Source organism: Panthera pardus, unplaced genomic scaffold, assembly GCF_024362965.1.
Source record: "Panthera pardus isolate Hobbes unplaced genomic scaffold, ASM2436296v1 HiC_scaffold_8, whole genome shotgun sequence".
NCBI lineage: Eukaryota > Metazoa > Chordata > Mammalia > Carnivora > Felidae > Panthera > Panthera pardus.
In genome coordinates, this window is record NW_026527013.1 from 20,135,495 (window position 1) to 20,148,379 (window position 12,885).

At 39.0% G+C, this 12,885-nt stretch overlaps 1 protein-coding gene across 14 annotated transcripts in view; it reads left to right on the plus strand.

Annotated features, from left to right (window-relative positions):
* The window catches only part of DOCK3 (dedicator of cytokinesis 3), a 600,629-nt gene that overhangs the window by 450,307 nt on the left and 137,437 nt on the right, over window positions 1-12,885 (plus strand). For all 14 annotated transcript variants that reach the window (XM_019416991.2, XM_019416982.2, XM_019416983.2 and 11 more), the window contains one exon: window positions 11,996-12,077. In XM_019416991.2, the coding sequence (XP_019272536.1) occupies window positions 11,996-12,077 (82 nt within the window). The remainder of the gene's footprint in view (window positions 1-11,995; window positions 12,078-12,885) is intronic.

Sequence of the window (12,885 nt, forward strand, 5' to 3'; positions counted from 1 at the left end):
GACGTTTTCCTGTGGTTGATTTCAAGCTTCATAGCATTGTGGTCTGAAAGTATGCATGGTATAATTTCAATTCTTGTATACTTATGAAGGGCTGTTTTGTGACCCACTATATGATCTATCTTGGAGAATGTTCCATGTGCACTCGAGAAGAAAGTATATTCTGTTGCTTTGGGATGCAGAGTTCTAAATATATCTGTCAAGTCCATCTGATCCAATGTATCATTCAGGGCCCTTGTTTCTTTATTGACCGTGTGTCTAGATGATCTATCCATTTCTGTAAGTGGGGTGTTAAAGTCCCCTGCAATTACCACATTCTTATCAATAAGGTTGCTTATGTTTATGAGTAATTGTTTTATATATCTGGGGGCTCCGGTATTTGGCGCATAGACATTTATAATAGTTAGCTCTTCCTGATGGATAGACCCTGTAATTATTATATAATGCCCTTCTTCATCTCTTGTTACAGCCTTTAATTTAAAGTCTAGTTTGTGTGATAGAAGTATGGTTAGTCCAGCTTTCTTTTGGCTTCCAGTAGCATGATAAATAGTTCTCCATCCCCTCACTCTTAATCTAAAGGTGTCCTCAGGTCTAAAATGAGTCTCTTGTAGACAGCAAATAGATGGGTCTTGTTTTTTTATCCATTCTGATACCCTGTGTCTTTTGGTTGGCGCATTTAATCCATTTACATTCAGTGTTATTATAGAAAGATACGGGTTTAGAGTCATTGTGATGTCTGTATGTTTTATGCTTGTAGCGATGTCTCTGGTACTTTGTCTCACAGGATCCCCCTTAAGATCTCTTGTAGGGCTGGTTTAGTGGTGACAAATTCCTTCAGTTTTTGTTTGCTTGGGAAGACCTTTATCTCTCCTTCTATTCTAAATGACAGACTTGCTGGATAAAGGATTCTCGGCTGCATATTTTTTCTGTTTAGCACACTGAAGATATCGTGCCAATCCTTTCTGGCCTGCCAAGTTTCAAAAGAGAGATCAATCACGAGTCTTATAGGTCTCCCTTTATATGTGAGGGCACGTTTATCCCTTGCTGCTTTCAGAATTTTCTCTTTATCCTTGTATTTTGCCAGTTTCACTATGATATGTCGTGCAGAAGATCGATTCAAGTTACGTCTGAAGGGAGTTCTCTGTGCCTCTTGGATTTCAGTGCCTTTTTCCTTCCCCAGTTCAGGGAAGTTCTCAGCTATAATTTCTTCAAGTACCCCTTCAGCACCTTTCCCTCTCTCTTCCTCCTCTGGGATACCAATTATGCGTATATTATTTCTTTTTAGTGTATCACTTAGTTCTCTAATTTTCCCCTCATACTCCTGGATTTTTTTATCTCTCTTTTTCTCAGCTTCCTCTTTTTCCATAACTTTATCTTCTAGTTCACCTATTCTCTCCTCTGCCTCTTCAATCCGAGCCGTGGTCGTTTCCATTTTGTTTTGCATTTCGTTTAAAGCGTTTTTCAGCTCCTTCTGACTGTTCCTTAGTCCCTTGATCTCTGTGGCAAGAGATTCTCTGCTGTCCTCTATACTGTTTTCAAGCCCAGTGATTAATTTTATGACTATTATTCTAAATTCACTTTCTGTTATATTATTTAAATCCTTTTTGATCAGTTCATTAGCTGTTATTATTTCCTGGAGATTCTTCTGAGGGGAATTCTTCCGTTTGGTCATTTTGGATAGTCCCTGGAGTGGTGAGGACCTGCAGGGCACTTCCCCTGTGCTGTGGTGTATAACTGGAGTTGGTGGGCAGGGCTGCAGCCCGACCTGATGTCTGCCCCCAGCCCACCACTGGGGCCACAGTCAGACTGGTGTGTGCCTTCTCTTCCCCTCTCCTAGGGGCGGGCTTCACTGTGGGGTGGCGTGGCCCATCTGGGCTACTTGCACACTGCCAGGCTTGTGGTGCTGGGGATCTGGCGTATTAGCTGGGGTGGGTAGGCAAGGTGCACGGGGGCAGGAGGGGCAGGCTTAGCTCGCTTCTCCTTAGGTGATCCACTTCAGGAGGGGCCCTGTGGCAGCGGGAGGGAGTCAGATCCGCTGCCAGAGGTTTGGCTCCGCGGAAGCACAGAGTTGGGTGTTTGCGCAGAGCGAGCAAGTTACCTGGCAGGAACTGGTTCATTTTGGGATTTTGGCTGGGGGATGGGCGGGGGAGATGGCGCTGGCGAGCGCCTTTGTTCCTCGCCAAGCTGAGCTCTGCCGTCCGGGGGCTCAGCAGCTCTCCCTCCCTTTGTCCTTCAGCCTTCCCGCTTTCTGAGCAGAGCTGTTAACTTATGACCTCCCAGACGCTAAGTCGTGCTTGCTGTCAGAACACAGTCCGTTAGGCCCCTCCGCTTTTGCCTGCCAGACTCGGGGGCTCTGCTTGGCCGGCAAGCCGCCCCTCCGCCCCGGCTCCCTCCTACCAGTCCCTGGAGCGCGCACCGCCTCACCACCCTTCCTACCCTCTCCCGTGTGCCTCTGGTCTGCGCTTGGCTCTGGAGACTCCGTTCTGCTAATCCTCTGGCAGTTTTCTGGGTTATTTAGGCAGGTGTAGGTGGAATCTAAGTGATCAGCAGGACGCCCGGTGAGCCCAGCGTCCTCCTACGCCGCCATCTTCCCTCCGACTTCTAGAATTTTTAAATACTTTAAAATTTTTAGTACTTAGGAAATCTTTATTGGCTCTTGTTTCTTGAGATTATTCCTGGGCTTTCTCAGTCTTATTCTTTAAAAGCTTAGAAAATGTCGAGTAAAATATCTGACAGATTTAAGTATTCATTTGACTTTCAAGTTGACTCAGTCTTCTAGCTTCCACTCAAAAAACAATCAGGATTCTCCTGTGTGTATTTATTTTGGTTCCTATAAGCTCTGCTCTTCCCATCAGGATTCCCTCTTGACATATAATATGTTAAACAGAAAAACTTTACCTCATTGAAACACAGAAATAGCAGCAGAAATAGTGACACAAACAAGTTAATAAGTATAAATAATGTATATTCTGGTATCCATAGAGGACTCATGTCGTTACAATAGGCCAAATCTGTAAGAGTGTGTGTGTGTGTGTGTGTGTGTGTGTGTGTGTGTGTGTTGTATAGCAGACCATGAAAAAACATGGGCAAATGGTATTTTTCTTACATCTGTGAATATATATTCTTCCTACTCTATATCATGCCAAACAGAGAAAAACATGTGCAGTGAGTAAAGGAATGAAACTTAAAAGGACATAAATGTTCACATTCTGAACAAAGAACTGGAAAGCACAGAACAAAAGATTATCAATGTAAATGAGCGTAATGAGGGAGGAGGGGAACAAGATCAGAAAGATAACTCTTTCCATTGAAAATTTGGAGTACTCCTGCCAGGTTCCCGTTCATCGCATGAAGCAATGTATGAGAAGATGCTGATTAACTCTAAAGTGTAGTATACATGTTGATAATTGCTCTCATCCTGTTCAAAACCTTGGTGTGTGTTTGTTTCATTTCCATTTTGCTGTGTAGAAATTCCAAAACGTAACTGTGAGGACTGGAAAGCCTTATGCACTGAATTCCTGGAGAGAGGGATGTTTGTTCAAAGTTTGTTTTGCTTGCCATCAGATCCTACTAGTGAAAGAGTGAATTTTTGAGGCTATCCTTTTCTAGTTAGTAGAATATGCATTAAGAAATCATGATTAGATTATGTTGAGTATGATCTTTCATAAAAGACAGTCATTTTTCTATATTCCTGCCAAGACAGTGTTTTTACATGAAGCCTTAGAGAGCAAGCACACCTGAGCATTTAAGTCTTTCCCGTTTGCATAGTAAATAAATTGGAAAACATTATAATAAATAAATAAGAAAACATTAGGTCATGTTATCAGTGATTTGCTCTTAAATGCTTTATTTTTCTGTGGTAATGCTTGACCACATATTTAAGTACAGTAAGATAAATTACAAGGTAGCATTTTTTCTGTATACTTGAGGAAAGAGTTCTTAGCCAAACTGTTTTTTTTTTTTTTTCTTCAGCTCTCACTCATTTACTAGTTTCTTTCAGAACTACTAGGTCTGGGTTACTCTTGGGAAGTTACAAAGGACCTATCTATGAAGGGTGCATTTGTCTATACCAGACAAAAGAACTGTTCCTGAACTCAGAGAAGCAGCCACTGCTCTAACATTGCTTATTTGGCATCAAGGGCTAGCATGATTACTTTTCTCTGACACTCCAGACTGCTTGACCTTCAGCTGAGAAATATAAAAGTGTGGCACTTCTTTAGGCCCCATAGATTAGCAAAACACATAAGAGTCAGAGTCGGTCTTCTTGCCTCCCAACTTCCCCACACGTATGTACACCTTTCTTAGGAGTATTATGACTTGAATGTTGGAGACGGCAAAGATGAACTGATTTAGCATTGTGCTGTCCTGTCAGCGGGGCCTCACCCTCACTGCACCCCCACTTATTCATCTACATGCTCTTTATTGTTAGCATTGAGAGCCCGATCCTGGCATGCGAGCATAAATCATTAGAGTGAAAACAACTGTAGCTTCCCACATAACTGATCCTTAAGTTACCATTTAGTTCCAATTTCACGAGAAGTATGTTATTTCTAAAGACCCTTTAGGGGCTGCACAATTAGAAAAATGCTATTATAAATGGTCAAGAATATGTGATAACACGTTTACTCATGTGTCTCTTTTGCTTTTAGAGAAAATGAAAAGAATCTGTTTCCTGGGATTGTTTGTCATTTAAGTCTCTACTTGTTCCAAATCAGGCAAACCATGGTTCCCATCACCTCTCAGTCTCCTGGATGTGAATGCCATAAACTTCAAATAGACTAGGTGTCACCAGCAGAGCTGGAATGAGAGTTTGGCATAAATTTTCTAATCAAAAGGGTCAGGTGCCCCATGTGGGTAATAGGGATTATGGGGCTAGCTGGATTTTCTTCATGTAGCACCTCTGGGAGCCTAATCAAACAGATGCAGATTAGAATTGCAACTTGACCATTCTCTCTCTACTTTCTGATCTCAAGCTAGGAATTTTATCCCTCTGACTGTTTCTTCAGAGATGAAATACCAATTATGAGGATTAAACACAAGAAAAAAGACAAGAAAAGAAACACTTTAAACAATGTCTGGTATATAAAAGATGCTCATTAGCTGCCGTTGCTGCTGCGACAGCAAGTGATAAGGACCTGGGGCTGCATCTTCCACCCATCTCTTTTCCCTGAACTTTAGACTTGGGCTTTTTATCGGCCTGTTTTTGGTTCATCTACATATCCCACAGAGACTTCAAATTCAGCGTACACATCTGAACTTTATATCTTCCCTGGTTGACTACCAGATGCAATCAACTGCTACATGTGGTCAGCTTATATCTCACATCCATTCTCTGTCTTCTGTTCCCAAAAAGCATCATAGCTTGATGGGGCTGCTCCAATTATCCTGCGAGTATTTTCTATATTACCAACTTGCCTTCAACACTGTGGCCCTAGTGATCATTCTAAAGATTTAAGAGATCAACATTATTTCTCATAGTTGAACTTTCCTGTCCTCTATAAGGCCCATAATGAGGTTTTCCAAACTTGGTAATCCTAACAACTGAGACTTTAAAAAAAATACAAATTCTTGGATTCTCTCCAGAAGTCCTCTTTGAGTCCTTTCCTCTGGAGATTCTGATCCAGAAGACCTGGGATGGAGTCCAGGAATCTTCATTTTAATAAACTGCCAGTTATTCCTGATGATAGCCAAGTTTGGAGAACCCCCACATGTAAGTCCACACTGTGGATTTGTCCACTGTGTTACATAGCACTTTGATCACTCCCCACCTTTCCAGTGCCCTCCTAATTCATGCTTGGAGCCTTCCCACCATCAAGTTGCCTCAGACCTCTGAGAGTCTGCGTTTGAAGCACTCTCCTGAAATCTCCTTCTCTTCATCTCTAACTACCCCTTACCAAAGCTGAAAGCCTGGCAATATTGCAAGAATCCTTTACGGTATCTCCTTTGGGCAGCCTACCCTAATCCCAGTAGAACTTGTCAGCAGTCCCTGTCTGAGTAACTATAACATTTTCACATTGTGTTGTAATTTTGGCTTTATGTGGATCTCCGAGTAGACTCAAAGCCTTGAGGATAGGGAAGGACCATTTCATTTCTCTATTCCCAGTATCCAACTCAGTTTCTGAAATATCCTAGAGGTTTATGAATGCTTGTTGAAAGAATGAAAAGGAGAGAAGAAGGCTGGAAAGAATCCTTGAGTTGTACTAGTAATTATAAAATATTCTTTGGAGCCCTGAAGTATCTCAGGGACAAGTAGTGATTGGTTAGCAAAGAGGCCTAAGTAGGGAGGACTCCTCCCTCTGTTCCGCTTCCGCCCACCTCTGATTCAACCAAAGTAGTTCTCTTTATAAATCTTTCGTATATTGAACAGTGTAAGGTTTCATTGTAAAGAGAAAAGCTGATGCTAAAATATTTGAAAACCACAGTAGTGATTTGCCTCTATGAAACCACTTTATATGCATTTCTGTTGTTGTGCTTCAGAATGCAGTGGGGAAACTTGAAGAACTTGAGAAATGAGCCAAGTGACCTAAATTGGAAAATGAATCTATGAGGAAATACTAGAGGTTTTTTAATCTGTTGGAATGTACTGTGTAGTACCACCTTGGGGCTACTTGTCCATTTTTAAGCACCTGGGAGGTTATCATGAGAAAGATGCTAAGTATTTGCCATCCATCTCCACAGAGGACCAAATGGGAAACATGAAGATTAGTTGAAAGAGTTGAGAGAATTCCTCTGAACTTATTTGAGGAGCATGCTTATATTTCCAAAACAGAGTCTTCAGGAAACACTCTCCCTAAATATCAGAGACCGTTTCTGCTTCAGCATAGACTGGTACATCATTGGCAGTCACCGAACATTTGCTTTGAGGGATGCATAAATTACCACCCATAGAGATGTGTATGCATGTGTGAATTAGAATTTTCATAAAATCAAGTGATGTTAGAATTAAGACACTAGTAGACTTGTCACAGATTCAAATTATGGAATTCATTTGTAGCAACTTGCTCAATAATGTGAAGTTATGAAATTAATGTAACTTCATATACTATTCATGCATAGCTCATCATAAAGACAACTAAATGCAGAGAAGCTCTCTTATAATGTTGCTTATTAAACAGTAAGAATTTAACACCATCTCTTTTTTTCTTTTGAAAGAATTGGAGTTTTCTCACCCATATTTAAGGGAAAAACTGATATTTTGCTCTCTTATAGAAGATGTTTGTAAAACCTCAAGAATAAATTTTACTCTTTTGGCCACAGTTCCTTTCATACCTTTGGGAAATCTGTAGCTCCGGTTGGCAAATAGATTTGATCAGCATTTATCAAACTTTGTACAGATTCCCTTGCCTTACACAAAAGCAGCTTGTGGGGTCAAATGTCACCTGTCCCACTTGGTATTTAAAACATACAACATTTTAAGCCTCTGAGAAGTCCTAGAGGATAGAAACCTGTTTAACTGTATTTAATTCAGAATTTCCCACTTTTTTGACCACTTCAGGAAACATTGGACAGATATTTGCCTTCAGATACTTTGAATGTTAATAGAAAGCATCATTTGGAAATCTTGCCATTCACAACTACGTGGATGGAACTAGAGGGTATTAGGCTAAGTGAAATTAGAGAAAGACAAATATCATATGACTTCACTCATTTGAGGACTTAAAGATACAAAGCAGATGAACATAAGGGAAGGGAAGCAAAAATATAAAAACAGGGAGGGGACAAAGACATAAGAGACTCTTAAATATGGAGAACAAACAGAGGGTTACTGGAGGGGTTGTTGGGGGAGGGGTTGGGGGGCTAAATGGGTAAGGGGCATTAAGGAATCTACTCCTGAAATCATTGTTGCACTGTATGCTAACTAACTTTGATGTAAATTTAAAAAGTAAATTAAATAAAAAATTTTAAAAAAAGAAAGCATCATTTGTTTATCATACCCGAGAAGCTAGCAAAACGGGAAACAATTAGATGTATTCCCAAAGCTCCATGAAATGAAAAAAACAGTTCTTTTTTTCACAAATTGTGAAGAAGGCTAGGTGAAACCAGAAGCATGAAAGGCTCTAGGAAATTTGAAGGTCATGTGGGCACTATAAGAACTCGGGCCTCCTCTCACTGTTGAGGAGAAAGATAAGTTCTTGGATTCTGATAGGACCAGCAACCCTGCCACTCAGGAATTTGTTTTATATACCCTTTTATCTTTGGACCAGAGCTTGATGTAGCCTCTCCAAACGACACACCTCTCTGTGGGTATCTAGCAGCTCCAAACAGCAACCTCCCTGATAGACGTCTGCCCTTGAGAGATTCACAGAGATTGGTAGTGTGAGAGTATAGCCGTTGCAGGTGTTCCTTCAAAGATGCAGAAGTGATGATACGTTCTCTTGAAAAGACATAAACTTCCTAAAAATACATTTATACTCCTGTATCAAGTTAAGAGCTAACTGGGTGGTTGTTAAATGCATTATACACATGTTAGGATAGATCAACTACAATAACAGGAAAATGTTACTTTGATGTGCTTGTTTCCTGTTTCTCTGATAAGCTTCAACTTTCCATTACTAAAACTACAAACTTATTTGTATCTACACCTATTGTTTCCTCCTGCATTCTTTCCTTGATTCTCTCAGTTCTTCTAGGACGTGGGAACCTTTTTTTCCTTTGCTAATTATTTTCTGTCTTTCCTCTGTCTTCAGTATCTCATCTTCTTCTAACATTGTCCTAATATAAGTTATCTTGGGTGCCTGGGTGGCTCAGTCAGTTAAACATCTGACTTTAGCTCAGGTCATGATCTCACAGCTCATGAGTTTGAGCCCTGTGTCGGGCTCTGTGCTAACAGCTCAGTACCTGGAGCCTGCTTCGGATTTTGTGTCTCCCTCTCTCTCTCTACCCCTCCCCTGCTTGTGCTCTGACTCCCTCTCCTTCAAAATAAATAAACATTAAAAAACAATTAAAAAAAAAGAAGTAAGTGTCCTTTGGTGCATCCCATCTTTTTTTGAAGTCAGGTTGTTGAACTGTAATTTGCATGTAGTAAAATTCACTCTTTTTAATACATCCTTTGGTGAGTTTTGACAAATTTATAGCTGTGAGACCACCACCATATTCAAGAAGTAGAACCTTTCATCACCCCAGAAATTTCCCTCATGCACCTTTGCAGTCAATCCCTGCCCTCCTTCCTCAACCCTGGCAACTCCTGATCTGGTTTCCATCCTTACAGTTTTGCCTATTCTAGATTATAAGTGAAGGTATACAGTATATGGTCTTTTGTGATTGATTGGCTTCTTTCACTTAGCATACATTTTTGAGATTCATCCATATTATTATATATCTCAGTAGTTCTTATTGCGAAGTAATGTATATTTTTATTAATATAAAATTATATATTTTATTAATAAATAAAAATATTTATATATTTTATATAATATAATATATATAATCCACCATTGTGTGGATATTCCATTATATGGATTGTCCAATCATTTCCTTTTGGACATTTGGGTTCTTTACAGTTTCTATTAGGAATAAAGCTGCTACAAATATTCACTTTTGGTCTTTGTGTGGACATAAGTTTTCATTTCTGCTGAGTAAATACCTAAAAGTAGAATTGTTGTGTCATGTAATATGTTTAACTTTATAAGAAACTCTCAGACTATTTTCTAAAGTGGCTGTACCAGTTTGTATTTCCCTCAATAGTTTATGAGAGGTCTAGTTGCTCTACATTCTCACCAGTCCTTGGTATATCTAATCTTTAGTTTTAGCCATTCTAATAGGTGTATAGTGGTACCTCACTGTGCTTTTAATGTTCATTTCTATAATGATTAATGTTTTCGTAAGCTTATTTGCTATCCCTGTATGTTCTTTGGTGAAGATCTGTTCAGATATTTTGTTCATTTTTAAATTGAGTTATTACTTATAAAGAACTCTCAGAACTCAATAGTGTGTTCTCCATACAGTCCTTTCTTAGATGAGTGTTTGTAAATATTTTCTCTCAGTCTATAGCTTGTCTTTTCACTTTCTTAAGAGTGTCTTTCTAAGAGAAGATGGTTTTAATTTTGATAAAGTACAGTTTATCATTTTGTTGTGATTCATGATATTTTCTTAATAATCTGAGATCACAAATATTTTTCTTTAATGCTAAATATAGAAATAATAAATGTGAGTAAAATATAAAAATGTACTTGTCTTCATTTTTGTCCTGTGTTTTCTTCTTACAGTTTTATAGTTTTAGCTCCTATATTTAGGTCTATGATCCATTCAAGTTAATTGCCTTGTAGGCAAGGATCACGGTTTAGTTTTTTTCATATGGATTGTTAAGCACGATTTGTTGAAATTACTATGCTCCTTTGCTGAATTTTGGTGCCTTTATTGATAATTGTGTGTGTGTGTGTGTGTGTGTGTGTGTGTGTGTGTGTGTGTACACACATGTTAATAAAGACCTCCCTCAACCCAACATGCCCATTCAGCTATAAATTCATCACTTCCACCTTTTCATAGTTTTTCACTGAAGAGTAGTCTAGACTCACTGTTTCTGCCTTCTCACTTCTTACTTCTCACACTGGGCTCTTTCTCTGCCATTCCACTAAAACAGTTATTGCAAGAATCACACTAGTCTCTTTTCTGAACTATCAGGGACACTCTTGTGCTTCTCTCATTTGATTCTCAGTGGCCTTTGACCTCAATGATCCCTCCCTCCTCTTTTGGACATTTTCTTCCCTTGACTGACATAACATCCCACCATCCTCCTTATTTTTGTTGTTTTTCTGTTTGTCCCCATGTGTCTACTTTGCTAGCTGTATTTCTCTTGCCTGCTTCCTAAATATCAATGTCCCTCAGGATTCCAACCAAAGCCGTTTTTTTTTCTTCTCCTTCTGTGTACATCTTCTCCTTATTCCCATCCAATCCCCTGGCTGAAAAAAAATCTCAAGTTTACATCTGGCCCAAATAATTTCTCAGCTTCATTTCTGCATATTTAATTGTCTACCAGGACCACAAGCTCTATGAAAAAAAGTACCTTGTATGCATCTTGTTCCCATTTGTATTCCCATGTTTAGCACACAGAATTTAACAACTTTGTTGACTAAATGAACAGATGAATACATGAACAAAGTAAGCAACCTATGAAGTTGATATTAATTCTAGTACAATATTTTAATATTTACCTTTTTACTGATACCACATGTATGTAGTGAGTACATGACTGTGGGCACAGGAGAAATAAATTACTTTTAGAATCACATACTTAGTCTTTGCCATGGCTCAGTTTTCCTGTTGCAGTTGGTGGGGAGCCTTGGGATGAAGAGGTGGGAAACTGAGCCTGGGCAGGAGCAGGCTACAGTGAGAGAGTGAAGAGACACCTCTCCAGATGTCACAAACACTCTGTCTCAGGTTTTTTAATCCAGTAATTTCCTTCAGGAATTAAGGAATAACTGTGTTGTTTGGGGAATAAAATATTTTAATGACCCCATTAAATTCTGATGGTAACTTTAGTATAATACATTATTTCTCTTTGACTTTTTGCCCAAATTTTTGTTAAGTCCCTATAACATTTTTTTTAGTACTAAAATTATTCTTAAGAGTTTTATAGGAAGACGTAAACTGGGTAACGTAGGTTCTTTTGGCTCTAGTATGATGAACATTTTTATGATCCATGGTTCAATCAGAGAATGTGTGTGTTTGTTATGGGCTTAGCGTTATGACTGGAGCTTTGGGTGTATTTGGAAAAAAATACTAGATACTATCTTCATTTTGCCCCTCAGGGAGCACACACATTTAGGGAGAGAAGAGCCACAACCAGCAAATAAACAACAGCTGTTAGGTAGTTTATAGTGTCCAGTGCATGCTGCTTGGCAAGAAGAATAGTGTCCTGCCATTAGACATGTACTTTTGGCCTTGCCTGTCACTATGAGCTGTTCTGTAAGTGTTTAGGGTTTCTCTATAAATGCCCTTTTTATTTGTTTTGGAGCATGTGGTCCCTTACATTTCTCTGTCTCTCTCTCCTACATTTCAGTGAGCGGTTTCTGGTGAGACTGAACAAGAATGGTGGGCCAAGGAACCCAGAGAAGATAGAACGAATGTGTGCCCTTTTTACAGTATGTGCAAATTCTCTTTCCCTTCACTGCTGTTGACTCTAGCCAGGGGCCTCCTGTGTGGATATTGTCACCCTGGAAACAAGCATTTATTCTTCTCCACACACCGGGGAGAATAGGACTTGATTTATGTTTCTATCAGGTTTTAATGAAAAATATTTAAAGAAAACTGAAATCAGCCACAATTTTTAATTGAACTTTTTGTTAAAGAAATATAATCAAATACATTTTACTAGTGTAGATTCTATAAGCTATTTAATAGAATAGACAAAACCTTAGAGAAGTCTTTCTTACTTTTATTATTTAAGGCCACTGGGAATTTCTCTGATGTAGAAGTATAGTTTCTCTAAAGGCATCCACCAGATTTATAGCTTTGCAGTTTTTTAGTGAGTGCAGAGTGCATAGAAAGAGAGACAAACTAAGTAGTTCATCTCTCTCACATACCAAATGGAGGGTCTTTTCCTGCTATTATCTATACTTTCATTTTTTCCAAATAACCATGCTGTCATTGATGGTCTCTAAGACCATAGGCATCAGCTCAGAGAAGTCTTATTAATCTGCTTATGGAAAGTGCTCAGTCTCACAATACCACATTGCCTTATGAATTCTTCAGGATGATTCCGATATACTAAATATTTTTTATTTAGTTAAAAAACTAAGTGTTTAGCTTTGTTTATTTCAGTTAATTTATTTGCTAAAGGAAAAAACAAGACTATGTTACAATTTTAAACCAGTTTTGACTCTCACGGATTCTTTAATCTGCTTCAGTGATACTGAGATACATTAAGACCCATTAATGAAAGGAGGTGTG